This window comes from Carassius gibelio, chromosome B22, assembly GCF_023724105.1.
Source record: "Carassius gibelio isolate Cgi1373 ecotype wild population from Czech Republic chromosome B22, carGib1.2-hapl.c, whole genome shotgun sequence".
NCBI lineage: Eukaryota > Metazoa > Chordata > Actinopteri > Cypriniformes > Cyprinidae > Carassius > Carassius gibelio.
In genome coordinates this window covers 16,811,864-16,836,964 of record NC_068417.1, presented here as the reverse complement: position 1 = coordinate 16,836,964, position 25,101 = coordinate 16,811,864, and the positions used below count along the sequence as shown (strand labels likewise).

Below are 25,101 nucleotides of genomic sequence, written 5' to 3'. Positions count from 1 at the left end.
AAATCAAGCTCCTCTGGCTCCTCCCAGTGGTCCTATTGCCATTTGCAGGAATACATCGCTCCCGGTAAGAAACAATCAATCAGAGCTGCGGTCCGTAACTTTTTTATGTGTTCAAAATTTACAAAATGTATATAATAAGTGAGTACACCATGAATCCATTTTCCAAACAGTGTTTTTAGCCTGTCCTGAATCACTATGGTACACCTATAATAAGTGTTTATATTCAGACTATTTTAGATTGCTTCGGGGATACCGCGGCGGAGTAACCCAGTACCTTTGTGATTCTTTATAGACATAAACAGAGAGAAGTAGATCCGGCTACAATGTTCTTCCACAAGAAGCAAGCAGTTCTGTTTATTAACCGCTAGAGCATCAAAAGTTCCCTACCGCAGCTTTAAGTTTCCTATGAGATTGTTAAAGAATGTATGCTTAATTATCAACGTGAAGTTAAGGCAGCTAAAGCACAGTATTTTTCTAATTTAATTAATAGGTATTCTCATAATCCAAAAGTTTTTAGTTCAATAAACTCTGTATTAAATCCATTAACACACACTTATCCAGAATCTACTAAAGAAGCCTGTGATAACTTTAAAATAAAATGTATCAGTAAGATCAAGATAATCAGAGCTAGCATTCAGCCTACCACTGATTCTTTAGACTCTTCTTTGAGATCTATATTCTTTGACTTTGAGCCAGTTTCACTATCTAATTTAGTAAACATAGTCCAGCATTTAAAACCTACAAATTGTACTTTAGATGTCATTCCTTCTCGTCGTCTTTAAGTTTTAGATGTTGTAGGTCCAAACATTGTTAATTAATATTATTACAGTTTTTTTTTTCGATTGCTAAATGACAGTGAGCACATCTGGAGCTACATGTGCAAAACTCTAACTACAGTCTGCACTACCAACAGTCACCTGAGCTAAACGGTTCACATCACCTGCAAAACTCATTCCAAGCAACACAACTCTTAACACATGGCTCAAAACAGGCTCCGTGCAGCCAAACACTACACACAACCCTCACTGAGATAACACACGTGGTCACTCAGAACACACTGAGAAGGGAAACACTACACACAACCTTCACTGAGATAACACACACCACTGTCACTCAGAACACACAGAGGAAAAACACTAGCATCAAACACCAATACAGAAAATACTCCCTTTTCATCTTTAAAGTTTGAACTATTTCAGTGACTTCATACGAAGTAATATTTTCTTCAAAGAAAAGAGGGACATTCTTTCACATGATTTATTTACATTTTTAGAACATAACCATTCTTTAAGGTAAATGAAAATTAGCAGTTTGCTTCAATAGTCTGTAGTAATTTACGGAATTACAGTAATGAGAAAAAAAAGGTAGAAAGTAAAAGTACATACTGTAATTCGAACAAATAATTGAGGGGCTAATCCTGAAATTGCAATCAGCAGTGTTTGAAAGGCACAAGGCTGAAATCTATTCCGTTTTGACAGCAGTGTGTTAGCATTTGAACAAAGTGCTGTAAATCCACGGTGTTGTGCAGGTTGTGCTTAAAGTCATGGGATAAGTGTGTAGAGTTTTGAAAACTGTGTTCAAGCAATGAAAAACGAACTAGAGTTTGGTGAACTGCTGCTGTGCAGACTGTAGTTAGAGTTTTGCACATGTGAATCGAGTTGTGCTCACTGTCGTTTAGCAATCGAAAAAAACTGTAATAGTAGCCTAGTAAATGGTATATTTCCAAACTTCCAGTTTTAGGCACTGCCTATTGCAACGTTACATTGACCTAAAATTGTTTTTTCAACATGTACCACTTGCATAAACATTGCATCCGTAGGAAGTATTATTCGTAGGGGCTGTCATCGTTGTATCGCGTGCTGTGTGACCTCGGAACTTGGAGTACATTGATCTAGTATGAGACACGAGTTCACGGGTGGGAAGTCATGGGTTTGATTGCCGTTCCAGTGCACTTTCACAGGTTTAAGGTTGGAAAAACACGGGTTAGGGGTTGCCTGGAACGTGGCATCATACTAGGCTGAGGCTACCTTTCCTCGACTTCTTCCCAACGTGACGTCATCACCGAGTTGCGTTAAAAAACCGTTAATACCAAAAGCGTAAAAAATAGGTCTTTAAGACCATTTTTGAGACATTTTAAAAATGATATACATATCTTGAGTGATTTATGTACCCATTAATCGAAAGTAGTGGTTAACCTGCAACATGGCCTTTAATGCTCTCTTTTGATTCAGGAAAGGTTGCCATTTTGATTCTTCTTGACTAGGGCTGCACGTTTTCAAGTTTTTCATTAACCGTTAACCGAGGCCCTTATCGGTTAATACTCGGTTAACCATAGTGTGCGCCAGGGTTTCCGTTGTCCGGTAATTTCCGGACATTGGCCGAAAAAAAAAAAAGAAATGTCCGACAAAATTTAATCTTTCTGGTCAAATTGTCCTATTAAAACTGCCTAATAATCTTGCCCACTAACACAATCTGAATTTGAGAATAAGCCTAAAATGTATAAAGCAAATATACACCGATCTTATAAAGGAACAGGCTCTAGTAATAGTTATGTAACTTTCCGTGTTTAGGCGAAGGTAACAAGCAGGCTCCGCGGCCGCCTCGCTAAGGCTATGACTATGTTTGACAGGTACAATATTTGAAAATCGATATATATATATTTTTTATTACATTTATATCTGAATTTATGTCAACCTATAGACTTTCAAATATCAAAATGTCATGAATTAATATGTATTTGGGTACAAAATGACAAACATATTTTCCTATTATATTTTGCCTGGAAACGCTTCCAACAAGGCGTCGGTTCTATTTCTAGCATGCACGCGTCGAGCCGCGCGTCTCACGCAGGCAGTCGGCACGCTCTAACCTGTTAACATGGGAGCCGAATTAAAAACAGACACGCCACGCAGCTGAGATGCTTTCGCCCATCGCCACGCATCCAGTGTGTCCTGACCGGCCTAATAATGCCCGGGTGTTGGCTGTTGAGATTACAACAACGAGGTGGTACTTGAAGAATATCCAAGCACTGTATTGCAATACTTGCGTTTTGCCCCGTCACTCTCAATTTTAAAGTGCTCCAACGCTGTACTTTTTTTTGCCCGCTTCATATTAGAAAATGACTTCTTCTTGTGGACATTACAAATGTCTGGGAGCGCTCTGGCGGTCTCTGGTGGTGCAAAAATGTATTACAACTAAATTCAATGCACGCCATTGACGTCACTTAACCGAGCAAAATGTTTCACTCGGTTACGCAATTTTTAACGGTTAATCGGTTAACCGGTTAACCATGGACACCCCTATTCTTGACCTTACAGCAGCATTTGACATGATGGATCATGACATCCTTTTAAATCGATTAAGTCAAAGGATTATGGAATGCCAAGTCTGCCAAAATAAAAAAATAAATAAATACATAAATAAATATACAAATAAATGTAAAAAAGCATAAAAAAAAATAAAATATATATATACATAGAAAAGCAAAAAAACGGAAATAAATAATTTATACATTTATTTCCTTATTTATGTATATATTTATTTTTCCCCATATTTATTTATTTCTTCTTTTATTCATTTATACATTTATTTATTTCTACATTTATTTATTTTTACATTTATTTATTTCTACATTTATTTCTTCCTGCGTAGGGTAATGAGGAGGGCGTGGTTTACCTCAGACATAGCAGTCGAGCTCTAAGTAAGCGAAGGGTTGAGGCCACAGTGATACCCTGTGGCGAAATACAATAAGTATCACTGACGTTGATACGGTCTGTGACTGTGAGGTAATATGGTTAAAATCTTACTGTGTGACATGGATAGGCTAGTCTTTATTCCGGACATGGCCGTAGAACATCGTTTGGTCTGGATTTGTAAAATGTCCTGGGCTAACAAACATGAAACAGGGAAGCGCTTGATATTTTCCATTTTTCGGTCAAAACTCGGAAAGGAAGCAGGGCACACCGGCTACAGTGAAGTCGACGCAAGCATATTGACCAATGCTTTTGAAACGAGACCATTGTATTTGAATGTAGCCTAATTTCCAAAAACAATACTGACAGCAACAGCCTTATTAAATGTATGAACGTCACATTAATCCACATCGATAAATTCAGTTAGAGGATAAGACTGTAGCCTATAGGGCAGTTAGCCTACCACTAAAATCAAACCAGAGCTTCATCAGAGCCATCAATACAGAAGATATCTTAATGCATTTACACAGCAATTAGCCTACAAGTGCATACAAATATTATGAAGTGTCTTAGGCCTACATTTTGAAGACATAAATATGACATGATGGAATCAATGAAGTGATAGCCTATGTTTAATATGAAACTAAAACAGACACCAGGTGGCAGAAAGTCACTGTCTTAATGAGTGAGTTCAATCTACTCGTTTGATACACCGAATCAAAAACAACTTGACTTGTTGAAGCGATTTGTTTCTGATCATTTATATTTAGGCCTATGCGTTATCTAAATAATTATAATAGCCTAATAATAATAATAATAAATAAATGACCAAATGTTCGAAAAGTTGGCAGAGAGGGCTCATGTTCGGGGAAACAACATAATTGTTGATAGGCTATATTTTTCGGGGCCATGGGTTTAATGCGCAAACCTGCGTGACCATATAGCAACTATTCAGAAATGGAAATTACAAATGCATTAATATTTTGTTTTGAATTTAAGAAAAGTCGATTGAATATTTACAGTTTTGTATCTCGTTATTATTTTCAGAATGGTAACGTCTTTGTAACCAACCACAGTGATCAAATGTCAAAGCTATCTCTATCTAATAGGCTACTTCAAATATCAAATCACTTTATCTATTGTAAAAGTTTGTAAAAATTTCTGTAGCCCAAAAACTGCCAAAAACATAAAAAATAGCTAGTAGCCTACATAACTTTTTAATTTGTATTATTATTATCATTCTTTCTTTCTTTCTTTCTTTCTTTCTTTTTATTATTTTTATTATTAGGCTATTGTTATCATCATCATCATCAGCTGGCAAACCATTATGGAATCTATTTAAAGGGAATGATTGTGGTGGGGAGTTTGGTCAAACTATTGCAGTGATAGCCTACAGCGAATATAACGGGTTGAAATAAAAGACGGCGCCGTCCACAGAGACATTTCTATGTGCACTATTTCATCAGTGAAAACCTTAGTCACCTGGCTATCATGTCAGAATCTGCAATTCAAAATAAATTTTGCCTGCCACGGCAGCAAATTCAGCAGCTTTTAGATATTGTTGTTGGTCCGACTTTGTCAAGACAAACCCGACAGAGCTCAGCCCCGAAATTCAACTGCTGTTGCTCTTCTCTTTCTTTTCTTTCCGCTGTAGCTGTTGGGTCCGTGTATATTTTGGTCATTCGATTTTCTATTTAAAGATAAATGAGAAACGGTTTGATTTTTGTTTTTTCGTTTTGTTTAAGAAACGGAAAACGAAAATTTAGAATGAAAATTTCGTATTTTTGTTTGTGGGTAAAAAATGAGATTACGCTTTAATATTTGTTTGAATGTGTGGGCGGCGCTGAAACGCCCTTTCATCCCTTCTGTACTGCACCGACAAGTGGCAACCGCAAGCTCAGTTCATTTTCACCAGGAGAGAAGCGGCAGACAGCAGAGTTTATTAATCCTGCGGATTCTTTGCTAGTGGTGCTTGCAAGATAAAATAATAATAATAATAATAATAATAAATTAATTAAATTTATAATAAAATAAAAATATTATATTTTTCTGGCTGCTGCATGTTATTGACAAAGCAGACTTGACAACTTTATTCATAAAACACCATTTGAATTTTACTTTAGCCTGCAGGGGCGTAGATTACGCGGGGGACACACTTTTTCAGTCAAATGTGTTCGCATAGATGTTTTCAAGAGCTGGTGTGAATAAATAAAGATTTAAACTCAAAGAGACAGGATAGTATGCGCATGACCTGATATTTAATTCGGACCCAGGAGCACTAAACTCTCCTGCAGTGTGTGTTTCATTCATTCTCCAAGCCCAGTGCGCTCTCGCGCAGAAAGTCATATCAGGAAACTTCTAATATGGGCAACAGCGTCCAGCTATTGCTATATGAAAACTTGTTTTGACAGAAGAACTGAAAATTTTGGAAACACGAAGACATTAATATACGATTGCGACAATATATGGTTTTTCAAGTCACCTTCAGCAGGCGATAAATACAGTATATCAACAAAACAGTGCTAATTGACAGATTTATTACAGTATAGAAACTATTCTGCCTTATTATGTGATAAATAAGTGTTTGTAGTATATATAAAAAAATATTATTATTTGTTATTGTCAAGCAGTTATAGATATCCACTACCAGTCAAGTCTCTTCTGTTCACCAAGCCTGCATTTATTTGATCCAAAGTACAGCAAAGCAGTAAACTGAAATATTTTACTAGACTATTTAAAATAACTCTTTTCTATTTGGATATATTTCAAAATGTTATTTATTGAGATTTTAAAGCTTGCTAAATAAAAGGATTCATATCTAAAATGTATTTTCCAAAATAAAAATCTATCTCTGTCCCCCTCACTTCTGAAAAGATGGCTACGCCCCTGTTAGCCGGTGATCTACAACGACATGGAATAAAATATAGGCCTACTACTAATTTTTTGCCTACTTATTTTATTCTAGGCCATTCATAAAAAAAAATAAAATGGGAAAAATCCAACCCCAAATTTATAATAAAATTTATATTAAAATAAGTTAAGTTTTCCCCATAATTAGTCTACTTTAAATGTTTTAATTATAGGCTATAGGCTACTTAGAATTATGAACTGAATTCACGAATTCTGTAGATGACTGTATGAATATAGTGATGGTGTGACATCATTACAGATAATGAGTTCAGATGGGAAACACTGCACCTCTGGTTGGTTTCATTTGAATTACATAGGCCTAAATATAAAATTATTATTAGTATTCTATTTAAATGGCTTATTTTAAAAGTAGACATGTCCAGCTAGACATGGTTCGTCTGATGCATGAGCCTGGTTCATTTCTGACGTTTCAGAAAGAAGTTAATGTAGACCGAGATGGCAGAAAGCAAATTCTGTTGAGTTTTGTAAGGTTTTCATGTTATTTAGGGTGTCTTACGACCCAAACTGACGGAGCTGAAGCTCTTTCCTCTTGTTATCGGGATGGAAGCTGTGGATCGGGATCCGCCGATCGGAGAAGTGCAGCAGACTACACTCTACAAGATAAAGCTTCAGTTGCTGTTGTTTGTATAACAAATGAAAACATGTTAGGCTGTGAGGGTTTTCTTAAATAGGCATAGAATAAAATTAGTAGGCTAAAAATCTGCACATTTCATGTCATTGTAGATCCTACAGTAAAATTCAAATGTCATTGAATAAATTAATTTCTGTTTGGTCAAAAAAAAAAAAAAAATATATATATATATATATATATATATATATATATATATATATATATATATATATATATATATATATATATATATATATATATATAGAGATAGATAGATAAGCTTGCAAGCACCACTAGCAAAGAATCCGCAGGATTAATAAACTCTGCTGTCTGCCGCTTCTCTCCTGGTGAAAATGAACTGAGCTTGCGGTTGCCACTTGTCGGTGCAGTACAGAAGGGATGAAAGGGCGTTTCAGCGCCGCCCACACATACAAACAAATATTAAAGCGTAATCTCATTTTTTACCCACAAACAAAAATACGAAATTTTCAGCTAAATTTTCGTTTTCCGTTTCTTAAACAAAATGAAAAAACGAAAATCAAATCGTTTCTCATTTATCTTTATTTATTTTTAAATAGAAAATCGAATGACCAAAATATACACGGACCCAACAGCTACAGCGGAAAGAAAAGAAAGAGAAGAGCAACAGCAGTTGAATTTCGGGGCTGAGCTCTGTCGGGTTTGTCTTGACAAAGTCGGACCAACAACAATATCTAAAAGCTGCTGAATTTGCTGCCGTGGCAGGCAAAATTTATTTTGAATTGCAGATTCTGACATGATAGCCAGGTGACTAAGGTTTTCACTGATGAAATAGTGCACATAGAAATGTCTCTGTGGACGGCGCCGTCTTTTATTTCAACCCGTTATATTCGCTGTAGGCTATCACTGCAATAGTTTGACCAAACTCCCCACCACAATCATTCCCTTTAAATAGATTCCATAATGGTTTGCCAGCTGATGATGATGATGATAACAATAGCCTAATAATAAAAATAATAAAAAAGAAAGAATGATAATAATAATACAAATTAAAAAGTTATGTAAGCTACTAGCTAGGGCTGGGTGATATATCTAACGATATGATCATGCGCATCTAATCAGTAAAGCTGCTTCCGTGATCACCGCTAAAATCTCCATCACCTGCTTATAATTGGAGTGGCATTTAATAGACAGCAGAGGTGGGACTTTCAACTCACAAGCAAGTCTTCAAGTCATATCCAAGTCCTCAAAGGGTTAAAGTTAATGAGATAATTAAGTGACTAATTAAATGATGATTGTACATTAGTGATGAACATCTGCTGTTAACAATCAACATCACTGAAGTAAAGAGAAACACAAGAACTACAACTGAATTTAGCCACAGCCTTCAACTGAAAAAAACAAAACAAAAAAACACTATGCCACCATAATTGTGGTCAAGGTTTGCTTTAAGTAGTGTCTTGACCCTTTTATTAATTCAAAGCAATTTGATTCAAAACAATTTCAATATTGTTTTCGCAACAAACATGTATGCATTGCTGAGTCGAACCTTGCAGTGACAGATGATCTTATGTGTTTTCTGCTTATAACTCATGATGACTGAACATCATGAGATAGTCTTCTTTGGATTTTTGACTGACATTCAGCTTTTACCAGAGTTGGGACTTTCGATTCACAAGCAAGTCTTCAAGTCATATCCCAAGTCCTCAAAGGGTTAAAGTTAATGAGATAATTAAGTGACTAATTAAATGACGATTGTGCATTAATGATGAACACCTGCTGTTCTTGAGAATTACAGAGGATCAGATGTTGATGTTTTATTGTTTAAAGTGATGCAACCATAATGGAGATCAGTGTTTGCTTTAGTGGGGCTCTTGACCCTTGACTGTCATGTTAGATCTCTTTATGTAGCATTGCATGAGGTGCTGTAAAGCAGCGAGAAGAAATTAATCTGTATGTGATAGGTGGTCAGATTACAATCAAATTGACATTAGCTCTATTTAAGTTTAGCACAATCAACCCAGTAAAACTACACTATGGGAAAAAAAAATAAAGTAAGTGAATTTTAAATCTACTAAGTGCATACAAAATCTGAAAAGCTATACTCTGTAGACACACACAGACATCAAGAACCAGCATATGACTCTCAACAGTGGTGACAATCAACAAAATGTTGCATGCTGGGTAAAACCTTAGTAAAAACTCCCGTCATGCACTGCAGTATGAAAAATTGTCACCACTGTTGAGGATCGTGTGATAAATGTGTTTGTCTAAAAACCTGAACTGATTGTCTCCTTTTGTGTCTTTCAACATTGAAGCATTGTGATTTTTTTTTTTTTTTTACTTCAGTTCAGTAATAGCTGAGTGTCAGTCTACTATCCAAAGATAAACACAATTTCATGATGTTCAGTCATCATGAGTTATAAGCAGAAAAAGCATAAGATCATCTGTTACTGCAAGGTTTGATTCAGCAATGCATACATGTTTGTTGCTAAAACAATATTGCAATTGTTTTGAATCAAACTGGTTTGAATTAGTAAAAGGGTCAAGAGACTACTTAAAGCAAACCTTGACCACAATTATGGTGGCATAGTGTTTTTTTCTTTTACTTTTTTTTCAGTTGAAGGCTGTGGCTAAATTCAGTTGTAGTTCTTGTGTTTCTCTTTACTTCAGTGATGTTGATTGTTAACAGCAGATGTTCATCGCTAATGCACAATCATCATTTAATTAGTCACTTAATTATCTCTTTAACTTTAACCCTTTGAGGACTTGAATATGACTTGAAAGTCCCACCTCTGATAGACAGAGCCGTAGATCGCAGACAAGCCACGCCATATCGCGTTCATTATCGAAGGCGATTCATCTGCGATAATGAACGCGATATGGCGTGGCTTGTCAGCGATCTACGGCTCTGTCTATTAAATGCCACTCCAATTATAAGCAGGTGATGGAGATTTTAGCGGTGATCACGGAAGCAGCTTTACTGATTAGATGCGCATGATCATATCATTCGATATATCGCCCAGCCCTACTACTAGCTATTTTTTATGTTTTTGGCAGTTTTTGGGCTACAGAAATTTTTACACACACGGTCACACACATGGTCACACACACCATGAACACACACCCAGAGCAGTGGATTTATGCTGCGGTGCCCAGGGAGCAGTTGGGGGTTTGGTGCCTAGTCGTGGTATGGCCGGCCAGAGACTCAAGCCTACACCCTTAGGGTTAGGAGTCAAATTTTCTAACCACTAGGCGATGACTTATGTTTAGGCCATCCTTAAAAATATTTTTGTTTGCCGTAACCCGACTGACCCTGTCAATTTAGGACCGACTCAATTTTTTTTTTTTTTTTTTTACTTTTAATCCGACCGACTTGCCGATTGTAAATTTGCGTTAAGACAGACCTTTTTTTTTTCACTCTTCAAACAACTTATGCAAAAGCAATAATTATATTAATATATATAATTATATTTAAGTATTGTAAATATATACATTTTCTAGGCCTACATACAAACAAAGGCTATCTTCCTTAATTAAAAAAACCCCAGTGACGTCTATAACGAATGTCACACTATGCCTGCGCTTCGTCTCATATTCTCATTCACTGTCAGAATAAACGGTTTGCGCTTGGTAATGATGCCTGCGGATGCAGTAAACCATGTTCACGGTTACTGTTCAAAGTCACACGGGTTCGGGCACCATAATACATCTAAAAAATGCATTAAAACAGCTCGACACCGCTTTAACTTGGCATGAAGTTCTGGAAAAACAGTGCGCCCAGATCTTTTCCCATCCCTTCTCCCGTCTAGTCTAAAACCGTGACCGTGTCGACTGTCGCTTTATGTTCGAAAATCTATTGCACGAATCAACCAAACAAGTTTCGAAAATGAAAATAGGAAAATGATTTTAACGACCCTCTCTGGGAGCGTGTCCAGTTTTTTTTTGTTTTTTTTTTGTGAACACGCGTCACAGCAATTGCAGCTTCGGACACACGCATAACAGCAAATAATACTTCTGCACAATGTTTCTCTTTTTACAACAGAAATGTGAATTCTGCCGGTATTCAGACAGTCTCATGCATACAGATACATATCCGGGCTACACTGAAAAAAGTAATGAGTAAATTTACTTAATTTTTATTTGGCAAGTTTTTGCACAAGCATTTTTCAAGTAAATTTAACACATTTGGAAATTAAGTAAATCTACTTAACTAAGTTAAGTAAAAAAAATAAAATAATAATAAGTAAATTTTATTGAGTAAAATTTTATTAAATAATATTATATTAATGCATTTAGCAGACACTTTTATCCAAAGCAACTTACAGTGCATTCAGGCTAACAATTTTCACCTATCATGTGTTCACAGGGAATCAAACCCCCAACCTTGCACTTGCTAATGCAATGTTCTACCACTGAGCTACAGGAACACTTCAAGATTTTGTGAAAAATAAGTGAAAATTTCACTTACTTACTTTTTTATTTTGGAAAAGTTTTTACTCTAACAAAAAACCCGAAACAGATATTCTAGAAATTTCTGAATGTAAAATCAACTGAAATAAAATGCATGAAATCTCTCAAGATCTGATTAAACAACCCCACAAACAGCATCAGCAGCTCCACTTATTAATAACCAGACTGACTTTCTGTCAGACGTCTACAGAAGATCTTAATGCATAATTTCAGTTAGGGTGAAGAAAAGCTTTTTGCTTCTCTTCTGAGGCCTCAAGATAGCACATCTAAAAAACAACATAATATATAAAATAATTTTTATGAACAATTATTGTTAATTAAGTTGCTTAAAGATCTATAAACGAAACAGCGTACATGCATTGTTAAATAAATAAAAAAGGACGGAAAACCAGTCACACAGAAAAAAATTTTTTCATTTAAAAACATGAGATGCAGTGGGATGGGGAACAAAAACCCAACAAAGTCTTGAGATATTTTTAGAAAATTAAACTAAATACATTAATTTTACATGTCTTTCTTAACATGCGGCTCTCTTGTGCGAGACGCGAGTCCAACGGTGTCCCGCCTTTAAAAGTTGTGTAGACACGGCTGTGCGCGCGGCGAGATGGAATGGAACACGGACTGTGAAGTACCGGGGCTCATAAGGCAGCTTCCTTATATTACCTATATTTGGTGTTATTTGCCGTATAAAACTTATTTTACAATCGATTCAATGAACACTTGTCACTCAAATCAAACAGGATTTTTTTCACAAAAATGACAACCCAGGAAAGCAAAGTAAATGGTCTCTCATTTGTAGGTTCCATTGATAACTAGCGTTGGATGCAAGTAAAACAGTATAAGAGCACCTCGATATTTTTCTTCTCACCTGAAATTCATGCAATTAACATGTTTTTGACAAATATTTTAATTTGTTTGTGGTCTATATAGCCTTAATTTAAACTTTTACTCAAATCAGTGGTGTCCATGGTTAACCGATTAACCGTTAAAAATTGCGTAACCGAGTGAAACATTTTGCTTGGTTAAATGGCGTCAATGGCGTGTATTGAATTTAGTTGTAATACATTTTTGCACCACCAGAGCGCTCCCATACATTTGTAATGTCCACAAGAAGTCGTCATGACCAGGTTTCTTATATGAAGCGGGCAAAGAAAAGTACAGCGTGGGAGCACTTTAAAATTGAGAGTGACGGGGCAAAATGCAAGTATTGCAATGCAGTGCTTAGATATACTTCAAGTACAACATCGTTGTTGTACCAACTTAACAGCCAACACCCGGGCATCATTAGGCCGGCGACACACTGGATGCGTGGCGTGTCCGTTTTTAATTCGGCTCCCATGTTAACAGGTTAGAGCTTGCAGACTGCCTGCGTGAGCCGCGCAGAAAATGCGTGCATGCTAGAAATAGAAACGAAGCCTATTTTTCACGTGACACGCGTGCGTGTGAAGAGTTTCCAGGCAAAATATAATAGGAAAATATGTTTGTCATTTTGTACACAAATATATAAGAATTCATGACATTTTGATATATGAAAGTCTATATGTTGATATAAATTCAGATATAAATGTAATTTAAAAAATAAATAAATAATTATCAATTTTCAAATATTGCACCTGTCAATCATAGTCATAGCCTTAGAGAGGCGGCCGCGGAGCCTGCGAGTAACTTTGCCCAGCCTACCATCCCCAAGATGCTAGCGCAAAACATGTGCAGTGGTGCTAAAGCCGAATCCATAACACAGGGGATTTGCAGAATGATTGAAAAGGACATGATGCCAATTAGAATGGTGGGGGGTGAAGGCTTTAAAGAACTGATGATTATTGTTCAACCACGCTACAGCATTCCCTCGCGTTCGGCAATCACACGTCGCATTGAAAAACGGTATGAGGCAAAAAGAGATTCGCTCAAAGAAGATCTACAGTCACCTGATGTAGTTGCCATCACTACGGATTGCTGGACTGCTCTAAACACAGAAAGTTACTTAACTATTACTAGAGCCTGTTCCTTTATAACATAGCCAAAGGTCGGTGTATCTTTGCTTTATATATTTTAGGCTTATTCTCAAATTCAGATTGTGTTAGGGGGCGGCATTATTAGGCAATTTTAATCTGACAATTTGACCGGAGAGATTAAATTTTAGTCTGACATTTCTTTTTTTTCCCGGCCAATGTCCGGCAATTACCGGACAACGGAAACCCTGGCGCACACTATGGTTAACCGAGTATTAACCGCTAAGGGCCTCGGTTAACGGTTAATGAAAAACTTGAAAACGTGCAGCCCTAACTCAAATGTAAACATTGATCAGTGAACATAAGCAGCAGCTCAAACGAACCTGAATAAAGCAAGAACTAACTTCTGGAAGCTTTAACTTTCTGTGTGACACATATGAATGAACCATACCATACCAACTTTATTTGTTTAGCACTTTACAACAACCAAAGTTGACCAAAGTGCTGTACAGAAAAAAATAAATAAATATTAAAATAAATAAATAAATAGATAAAATAAACATATGTACCATTAATAACCACACAATAAAAGCATTCAAAGTAACAAATTGAATCAAGTAAACAAAGTCGACATCTTACTAGGTGTCAAAAGCCAAACAGAAAAGATGGGTTTTAAGAAGGGTTTTAAAAACAGATAAAGAAGAGGCCTGCTAAACATGCAAAGGCAGATAATTTTAGGCACAGTCAGGAACAGCTGGTCATCTGATCTGAGAGAGCGGACGGGTTTATAAAAGTGTAGAAGCTCAGAGAGGTATGGCAGAGCAAGACCATTTAGTGATTTAAAAGCAAATAACAGAATTTTAAAATGGATCCTAAATTGAATAGGCAGCCAGTGTAAAGAAGCTAAAATAGGGGAAATATGCTCATGTTTACGTGTGCCCGTTAAAAGACGTGCTGCTGGTGGAATACAGTTTCAAATTGTTGTCTTGAAAGAATTGGCTTTATTTTGGCCAGCTGCTTTAAATGAAAGAAGCTTGATTTGACAACAGCTTTGATCTGACTGTCAAATTTAAGCTCAGGGTCCACTTTAACTGAATGAGTCAATGGTGTTAAACAAAACACGAGGCTTGTGACAATTTGCCAGAATAATATCTGAGAAATGTTTTCTTTTCGCATCTTTCAGTTACCTGGTAATGACTCCAGCAATCCCTTAACATTTGAAGAGACACCTGCAGTTTGTCCTTCTTCCACTTGCGCTCAGCTCTACGGCACTCACGTCTGGCAGCATGAGTCATGTCATTTAACCAGGGCTCAGATTTAGTTTTAGGCTGCCTGGATTTTAATGGAGCCACAGTATCTAAAACAGTTTGGCAGGTGGAGTGAAACCATGAGCAAAGCTCATCTGTATGCAATACAGAGTCTGGAGTAGAGATCGACCGATATGGGTTTTTCTATAGCCGATGCCGATGTTTTGATGTCAGGGTTAGCTGATGGCTGATATGTGCTGTCGATTTTTAGGGCCGATATCTTAAAGTTTTCCCCTTCATTTGCATGGTAAAATATCACACTAATAATAAGTGGATGCACAAAATTTCTAAACTTACCATCATTTATTGAGCACTGACTTGAACCATCTCTCGAATCTTAATTTTGTGCACTGCACGGTATTAAAATAAATAATTTATCCAAAGTTAACCAAACAAATCAATAAACTGACCAAGTATTAAATATATAAAACAAGTAATATATATATATATATATATATATATATATATATATATATATATATATATATATATATATATATATATATGTGTGTACATAAATGTTTTAGAGCATTTATCAAGTAGAATATTACAGGTTTGTTGGAACATAAATGTAAACTTAAATATACATTTAAATAAATACAAATACAATTTTAGAAATAAAAATCAATTAAACTGAAAAAGATAAAAAATTTAATATATAAAAAATAAATAACAGTAGTGCTGCAAACACATTAGCAACTAGCAACATTTGTGTTTGGTATAAATGACACAGAACATCTAAAGTGCATTCTAATTTCAAACTTACATCGCAGTCTGTTCATTATTAAAATAAAGTACAGTCAACCAAACATATAAAAGGTTACACCTGTCAGTTTAAATAGACCGTAGTATAGGCCTACCGGTCCACTCTGCTGTTATGCACGTTTTTTCTCATGTGAAGAGGATGATCTTTTCTGTCTAGTTTACATTTAAAAAAAAATATATATATATCATAGTTTAACATTCAGATACATTGCGAATATGGAAACATTTGAATATGTGCAGAACGAGACGCGAGCAATAACCTCCAAATACATCCAGTCAAACCCGCGCTCGCTCGTTCTTGTATGGATCGGATCATTTTTCTGATCAGCGAAAAAAAAAGGCCAAGACAAATAAACATACGTTTTATCTTTTTTTATTAACATTAAATTAAAATATATGAAATCAACTTAAAGTGCACATAATATCTTCTTTTTAACATAATAACCGGACTTCTCATCTCCCAGTCTGCTGTGATGAAGTGAGCAGTTATCGTCACAGAGCTCTCCGTCCCCCTGGACGTCCACCTCTCTGTCGTGAGCGAAACCGAGGATGCTCGGGATAGTTCATCCACAACTTTTTTCTTCCCCTTTTCTGGCACAATCTTTTCACTGAAGTGGGTGCGCGATGGGATGTCATAACGTGGCTCTACGCACCATCACGGTTTTACACTCTGACCTCTTTTCTTCATCATTATATCTGACAGGGAAGCCAAAATGCACGGGGCGTTCAAGCTCCTCCGTTCCTCCGCTCACCATGACCACTGAGTGTGGACTGAACATGCTCAACTTTTTTTTTTTTTTTTAATAAAGCAATCCGCGGGTCACGTGTGTGCTGAACCAAAGATATTGATCTGAACGGATCACGGATCAATGATGATCCGTTGCACCACTACTATAGTGTCATAGAAAACATTGCAGTTGCGTTTTAAAATACAACAACGAGCACAATGAAACCATTTAAAGAGACGCATTCAGCGTTCTCCTTGACGGGAAACAGTCGACAAAGTGAAATGATCTCAAATGTATGGCGCGCTCTCTTCATTTTATCAAATGATCATAATCTCATCTATTCATTTTACAGTCCTGCTACTAGCATTTTATTCAGACTAAACCCCTTTTAATTCGGCTGAGAAAGCTTTTTTTCCAAGTGGCTTTTGCACATAATAATAATAATAATACCGCTGCAGACGCATTTTGCAGCATTAAGGTTATTAATTGATCATTAATTTAAACGACGATCGATCATGGAAATTGTTGAATATTGCCATCCCTAAATACAAATGAGTTGTATGGAAAACTGGTTATTGTCTGCATCAAACCATGCTTCTGAACAAATGTCATTCACCGTTCTGGGCAGCTCCAGGACAGCTGTCTCTCCGAGCGCGGTGCTGTCTGTGAGCGAGGCGGAGTAATGTTGCGCTCAATCACGATGCAGTGTTTTTGAGAACTGTCAACTTCTCCACCCCATTTACAGAGTGATCCTCTGACTGCCTTTATCTCCCAAGGACTGTTGTTGAATCTTCCAAAAGTTTTAGCTTGGGATGCTTCACATGCAGTAGCAGCACTTTCCACCGCACCAATAACACGGGGCTGCCCGCCGACGTGCCTGACTTTAAATCGGCGCTACTAAACACGGATATCGGCCAATGCCGATATATAAAGCAATGACAAATATTGGCCCGATATATCGGCAGAGCGATATATCGGTCGACCTTTACTCGGGAGTGATGGAGTTCTGACTGAACGCAACCGAGAACTAAACAGCAGTGGAAGGGTTAATCATGCGACAGCGCCGTGCAGCAACGCGAGGTTTAACTGTTTGACAGGCAAGAGTAGTCTCAAATAAAACCGGCATATGGTCAGAAAACACTGCGTCACATATCTCTAGATTAAGAACAGGCAAACCATATGATAAAACAAGATCAAGTGTGTGGTTGGTTACGCAACGTTTGAGCTTCCGGAAGAGATTTGTTATTGTGCTTTATTCAGGTTAGGTTGAGCTTCAGGTTATGTTCGCTGATCAGTGTTTACATAGAAGTAAAAGTCTAAATTAAATCTGTTCGACCATAACAAGCAATCAATTATCTTCAGAAAATTTGAACTAAACCGCTTGATTCATATGGATCAGTTTTCCAATCTCTTTATGACATTTTTGAAGTACAAAGTGGTAGTGACAAAGGCAGGCTATGGAAGGAAATCTGGTGGCATTCTGTCATCAAAAAGATTTGGGTTTCGAAGATGAACGAAAATCTTACGGGTTTGGAACAACACAAGGGTTAGTAATTAATGACAGAATTTTCATTTTGGGGTGAACTAACCCTTTAAGACAAATTATACAGGAAATGAAAAGGTGTCATTTTATTATTGCTTGGATAAAATGCTGCCAGTTTCTTTGTGAAACTGAAATATAACAAAACAAAATCTAATTGTTAAAACAAACCACAAATCAAATAAGTATCACAAATAAAATAAATCTCTTCATATAAACAAACTAAGGCTCTTTCTATTTAAAATTAGGGCAGCACTACATTTTAATCATGATCCAAACAAAGCTGAGTAGTTTTTAATCTACAGTATCTCACAAAATAATATTAGTATCTTCTCAATGGACAATACTATAGAAATGAAACTTGGATATATTTTTGAGTAGTCAATGTGCTGCTATAACAGTATAGATTTAATGTCCTCTGAAAAAAACTTAACATACAGCCATTATTTTCAAAATAGCTGGCAACAAAAGTGATTATACCCTAAGTGAGTGAACATGTCAAAACTGTGTTCAAAGTGTCAATATTTTGTGTGAGCACCATTGTTATCAAGCACTGCCTTAATCCTTCTGGGCATGTACTTCACTAGAGCTGCACAGGTTGTTGCTAGGATCCTCTTCCACTCCTCCACAATGACATGACGGAGCTGCTGGATGTTAGACACATAGTGCTTCTACACCTTCCGCTTAATAGGGTTCAGGTCTGGAGACATACTTGGCCACTACATCATTTTCACATTCAGCTTCCTCAGCAAGGCAATTGCCATCTTTGCAAGGGGTCGTTATCATGTTGGAAAACTTCTGTTCTGCCCAGTTTCCGAAGGGAGGGCGTCAACTTCTGCTTTAGTAAGTCACAGTACATGTTGGAAACCATGTTTTCCTTAATGAACCCAGACCATGATGCCCCCAACACTGGCCTGATAGCACTTATGTTAACCTTTCAAAGATGTTATTGTTGGTATATTATTTGTTCATTTGGACAATATGCTTTTCAATTTAATTTCTTATTTTATTGATAAAATCAATAAAACCACCACCACCACACACACTCGGCCCACTTCATATTTTTAATTGGATAAACTGTGCCTCAAATGAAACTAAGGGTGTACTCACACTAGGCACGGTTGCCATGAACCGGGCCCGAGTACGATTGTCCCCCCTCCCCACTCCCCCTCTGGCCTGCACTCACATATAGGGTTTCAGCATTCGTGCCGGAGCACGCTTACGTCATTATGGTGCGACGGTTTCGGGATAAACAGGAAGAGCGGCGCTCTATGAACACAATGGAGTGCATCGCTCTGTTTTCTTTGTGGATAATTTTGTGTTGTTTGGTCCACAGCCTGTTGTTAAACAGATGTGTCGCCTTAGTGGCGCGAACATTTTCACGTAATCGTGCTGCTCGTATGAGGATGTTTGCAAGATACCAGCTGAAGTGCAGCAAGGACTTTGCAGTTTTTATTTTTTTTATGCGTTTTGCACCTCTGCTGTAGACCAAAGCGACCCTTTCCCTGCCATGTTGGTTTTGGAGCGTCGCAAAACCGTGATGCAAAGCGTCCTTTTCCGTGCCCCGGCACGGTTAGCGCTCACACTGCATGCGAACCGCGCCCGAGTCCAACTGAACCGTGCCCTGGCCCACCTCTTCCAAGCGGGCCAGGGCCGGCCAATCGAGCCGCGCCCGGGCACGATTCGGAGCACTCACACTAGTCAAACGAACCGCGCTTTGGTGGTCAAACGCACTCGGGCACGGTTCAAACTGGCAGTGTGAGTACACCCTAATTGAACAGCCCTGGCCTGGGGCATCTTTGTGAGATTAACAATTCTAATTCTTAAATCCTCAGAGAGTTCTTTGCCATGAGGTCCCATGTTGAATATCCAGTAATCCTTATGAGAGAGTTGTACTCTAAGAACCAAATCCAAGATACAAGATACTCAAATTTGAAAAAAGAGAGCCGTTTACAACTGTGACAGCAAGTGGTTATCAGGATCAACTAAACACTGGATTTTCAAAAGTATGTGAAATATTTAAAGTTTGCGATAGAATCTTTCAAATAAGTCTAAGTCAAATAAGAGTTTTAAACACTGGTCTGTTATTGCGACGTTTCCACACTCTGAAACTTGGCGCTGAATTAAATGAACTGCGATTGGTTGTTTGACATGTTGGTCAAATGGCCTCATGGGTGGGCCAATGAAAGCCATAAATTCTGGCTATGCAAGACTATATCAGTGGTGACTGTCAGTATACAGTTGCAATCAAAATTATTCAACCCCCTTGACTTGCAAGACAATTTGCTGTGGAGGATAACATTTTATGGCCCATTTCAAAGGCATCAGTAAAGTATTAGAGAAAGTTTGTTAATACACCCTCTATGGTACGCATTATGTTCTAACCATGAAATATTTTTTGAATAAGTTTTTATTTCATTAAATAGCTTCAATTATACAAATCCAAAAAATAATTGTGAATTTTTTCTTTGGGGGGTATTTAGGAAAACGTTATTCCTAAACGTTTTCCTAAATACCCCCCAAAGAAAAATTTTTAAATCCATCCAAGGTTAAAAAACATTGTCATTTTGTCAAAATATCATTTTAAAATTACCTAAATTCTCAGAGATCCCCAAACAGTTCGCGCGAAGCTGTTCAAAAGATTCAGTTTCCTTAAACCCCACCTTTCGGTAGCATACTGTGTTCTGATTGGTCAACTGACATAGTTTTGATTGGTTGTTCCGCACACAACTTCATGGTAAACAATGCGTTAGCATCTTTTTGGGGTGAATTATGACTTATTCCTCTCATCGCGAAGCAAACAGTAAAATAAAAAACTTGAACAGTCTCGCTGCTTTTTCTTCTGTGTGGGTGTATTCAAGCCGCATGCTTCAGTTTGAATCTGAATAGCGCATTCAGTGCGGGGGCGTGGTCACTTTAGATGTAACCAGAGCCATGGCTCTGGATATAACGAAGGGAGACGTGAAAAACAGACATTGCATTGTTTTCATATGGATTACTTTATCACAGAATATCTGTTTTCGGCAGCACTTGTTTAGTTTTAAAGTAGACATGTCAAGCTTTCTATAGATATCTCTCTCATGTCTCTTCGTTGAGTATTCACGGAGTTACACTTCATTTTAATGACGTGTTTGTAAATGAAGATCAGCGCAGACAGGCTGCAGACAGCACACATACTGATAAGACGCTCGGGAGAAAACAAACACATAACTTCATAATCATACTTCGCGTTGTGATCCGGAGATGCTTGTTGGTCCAAATATAGTTGGTAATGAACCCTCTTTTATGGCCAAACGCTTTGAAAATCCCGCTGTACTCACCGAGATTAGAAAAGCAGTCATCAGTGAAATGTTGTGAACACAACAAAAGGGATTTGTTGTACTGCTCTGGTATTGTGGTAAAACTGAATTTTAGCCATTGGTTCTTCTGATCTTCATTCTTTGGCAGTGAAAATAAAACAAACTTGCCTTTACAATTAAAAACACACTGTCTCCTCGACCTGATGCTCTCACACCAACCAGAGCGTCTGTGTGTGGGGGGGGTGGGACAGCTCGGAGTTTCGTTTCTCCCAAGATGGTAGGCGGAGATTATTATGCAAAGTGCTCCTAGTGACGTACATAGAGATGGGCAAAAGATTTGAAATCAATAACGATTCGTTTCAGCGATTCAGAGTCGACTCCTTACTTTAGAAGCCAATAACTTTATAAATCGTGTATTTTTTGGTTTAATTACTTTGCACATTGTTTACACTGATGGACAGCTACATCATACACTGTAATACAGGTAATTTCTGATTTCCCATCTGTGTGGCTCTTTAACCAAAAAAAAAAAAAAAAAAAGCTTAATCATAAGTTTATCAAATAAACCCATAGACATAGACCCCAATCTCCACACACATTAATAAGCATGGGCAAGCCAAAGAAAGGCAAAGCTATCGTCCATGTCACAATCACTCAAATACAGCCCTGCCAGACACCCAGTTGGGCAACAGATCCTGGCAGTGAAAGGCGCGTAGAGGCATTCAAAGCCTGGAGTGAGCTCCTGTAGCTACAACCCGTTGAACTGTCTATAGTCAAAACATAAGTTGGTTGAGACAAAACAGCAGCATGGCAGGGAAAGGAGGGGCTAGTGCAGATACCAGCGCAAGCAAAGCAGTTTACAACCCTGATGTACGCAAACAAACCAAATTCAGTAATGGTTTATGATTAAAGAAAATATACACGCGATGCCAACTAGTATACATACGTACCCGTCAGCGAATGCATAAGGTGAATGATGAGACAGAAGTTGGTACTACTTGTCGAGCTCGTCCGCCTTTTGAAAGCTGTGCCGACGAGGCTGTGTGTGAGACGGAACAAAACGCAGCATGCCTGCCTTAAAGCAGCCTCCTTAACACACAACTAAAATTCGAAAGCACAATTTTTGCATTCAAATGTAGATTTTGATTTTAAATTCAATGAATATTCAACAGTTGTTGTTTTTTTTGACGGCCCTACACAGAAGTGTAGCTTTATGAGCAGCCTGCTTAAGTCGATTCTGTTTATTTGTAGTCACAGTAGCTTATATACATAACATTAAGACAGAATGATTATATTTTAATGACATTTAATGACGAGCCCCAGCTGGCTCGCTTTGGCCCAAGGTCTTCTTCGGGCCAAATAAAACCGGGCCATTGGCCCCGACAACGCATGATCAAGTCCCGGAAGTGACAGAGGAAACGCGACTGGCCCTGGCATGCACTAGCACGCCTGTTTTGGCCCTACGATGGAAACGCAGCTAGTGCATCTTTTTGTTGACATCAGCATGTAGATTTATAAATGATTCTCATTACGAATTTGGGAAGATGTTTGTTGCGTGTATCATATTGTCACATGCCTTTTAAAAAATTTTACAAAAATGTTACTAAGCAACTGACGAGTAACAAGTTAAACCTGGCACCGCGAGCTAGTGCATCGCTGTCAGAATACATTTAATTCATGTGTGCATTAGAAAAAATAACATTCTGCAATTTACTAATTGTTTGAGGTAATTTCCCGATTTCTAAACATCATACAGTAACCTAACCACCAGCATCAGCCACCTCTTCTCATCGGAAATGTGATGCAGCACTAGACAGTCTCTCGCTGTCATGCTTCACGCTTGTAATGATTTCTGTATTTTTCTCTGATAGTTTTAAATACTTTCAGTGCCGACATGTTTGCTGCATTAGTACGTGCCTCTATTTCATCGTGTTAGTCATTGTTCGGTACATATTATTTGGATTTTTCACTTATTCGGCCAAACATCGAAAGAAATATATATTTTTTAATTTCTATATCATCTCACACATCATGGAGCCATTTTTGCTCCAGTGCCCAGGAAGCAGTTGGGGATCAGGTGACTTGAGCCCATTTCACACTGCCATTCCAGCAAATACAGGGGTAAAGTGTTCCTGTAATTGTTCCCGGGTCGCTAGATTTTGCACTTTCACACTGCCAGTGATGACCCGGGATATGTGCGTGCTTTCACACACAACCCTTGAAGATCCCGTAACGACACCTGACATCAGCACGTGACGTGTAATGTACGAGTCGAAAACATTAGGCACGTTATACTTTCACTGAAGCAAGCAGACGATCTCTGCGTCAGCGCGGATCTCTGCTTCATTTCAGTTTGCACATATTTTTTCGGCGCGAACGTTGATCTTCCTTCAAAACAGCCGGTAAAAGAGTCGTGTGATAACGTGCGTCATCACTTCGACACGAGATTAGATCTGGCTTTTGTTCACACAGCGCTCGTCCCGGGTTGAACCCGGCAATGTTACTAGGTCCCCGACCCGGGTTCAATGCGGGAATCAAACCCGGGACGTGGTTGCTTACACAGAAGGCGACCCGGCAATGTTCTGGCAAAATGCCGGGTCCGACGTGCAGTGTGAAAGGGGCTTTGCTCAAGGGTCTCAACTCAGTCATGGTACTGAAGGTGGAAGAGAGTGCTGTACATTTACTCCCCTAGCTTCAGTCCCTGTCAGTACTGAGACTCGAATCTTTGGCTTTTGGGTTACAAGTCCAACTGGAACATGTTGTTGTGTTTTCAACATTATCAGTGTTAACATCTAGTTTACCAGTATGTAGTGATGGTGAGACATTTATATTATTGTATCTGCAGTGTAAGTGAGGTTTAAAATAAAGAATTGCCAGTGTGACACATCCTGCATAAGTTGCAGGGTTTTTTTTTTTTTGCACCCTCAGAATCCAGATTTTTTTTTTTTTTAAATGTTAGAAACAATGAACCCTTATGATTCATAATTTTTGTGGTCCAGGGTCACGTATGAGTTTAATCTCTGTTTTCTGTCAAACTGTTTCTGTTTGTTCTTCAGGTGTGTTTGGTGCTGATGAAGATGAAGTGAAGTCAGTGATGGTGATGGAGGGAGATTCTGTCACTCTGAACCCTGATCTCACTCAAATAAATAAATTTAATCTGATAGACTGGAGGTTTGGAGATCCAGTCATTGCTAAAATTTTTGGAAAAGATATCTCATATCCCAGTCACACTGAGATATTCAGAGACAGACTGCAGCTGGATCAGACTGGATCTCTAAGCATCAAAAACATGAGAACCAAACACTCTGGACTTTATAAAGCAGAGATCAGCCACAGCACTGGGACCTCATTTAGGAAATTCAATGTTACCATCTATGGTGAGAATATGTATTTTTTAAATATTTAGATTGTTTTCTTTTTGTTTTATTAAAGATATGCTTTTTAAAGCATTCATTTTTATTTTTATTATAATGTATATGTTTGTGCATGTCTAAACCTGCAAAGTTACAAAATTGATTAATTGTCTGTTTACTGTTGGACAATTATTATTGTCATGTCGCAGAGACACTGTGTATTTAAATGTGAAAGCAAAACCACCAAAACCATAAGCCATATAAACATAAGATGAACTAATCGACTGTAAAACTTCATATTCTCGTGCCAGTAACAGTGTTCAGTATATGTATTTTCTGTCTGTGACTTTTGTAGCGTCTCCATCTGTTTTTGCTGGAGCTGAAGCTGAAATGAAGAGTGTGTCGGTGATGGAGGGAGATTCTGTCACTCTTCAGACTGATGTTCCTCAACTAACTGGAGATGAGCTGATAGTGT

General features: G+C 37.8%; 1 protein-coding gene across 1 annotated transcript in view; it reads left to right on the top strand.

Moving 5' to 3' along the window:
- The window catches only part of LOC127988464 (uncharacterized), a 53,039-nt gene that overhangs the window by 10,015 nt on the left and 17,923 nt on the right, over positions 1–25,101 (top strand). The window contains exons 2-3 of the mRNA XM_052591223.1: positions 24,330–24,650; positions 24,982–25,101. The exon at positions 24,982–25,101 is cut by the window's right edge and continues 225 nt beyond it. Coding sequence (XP_052447183.1) covers positions 24,330–24,650; positions 24,982–25,101 — 441 coding nt within the window. The remainder of the gene's footprint in view (positions 1–24,329; positions 24,651–24,981) is intronic.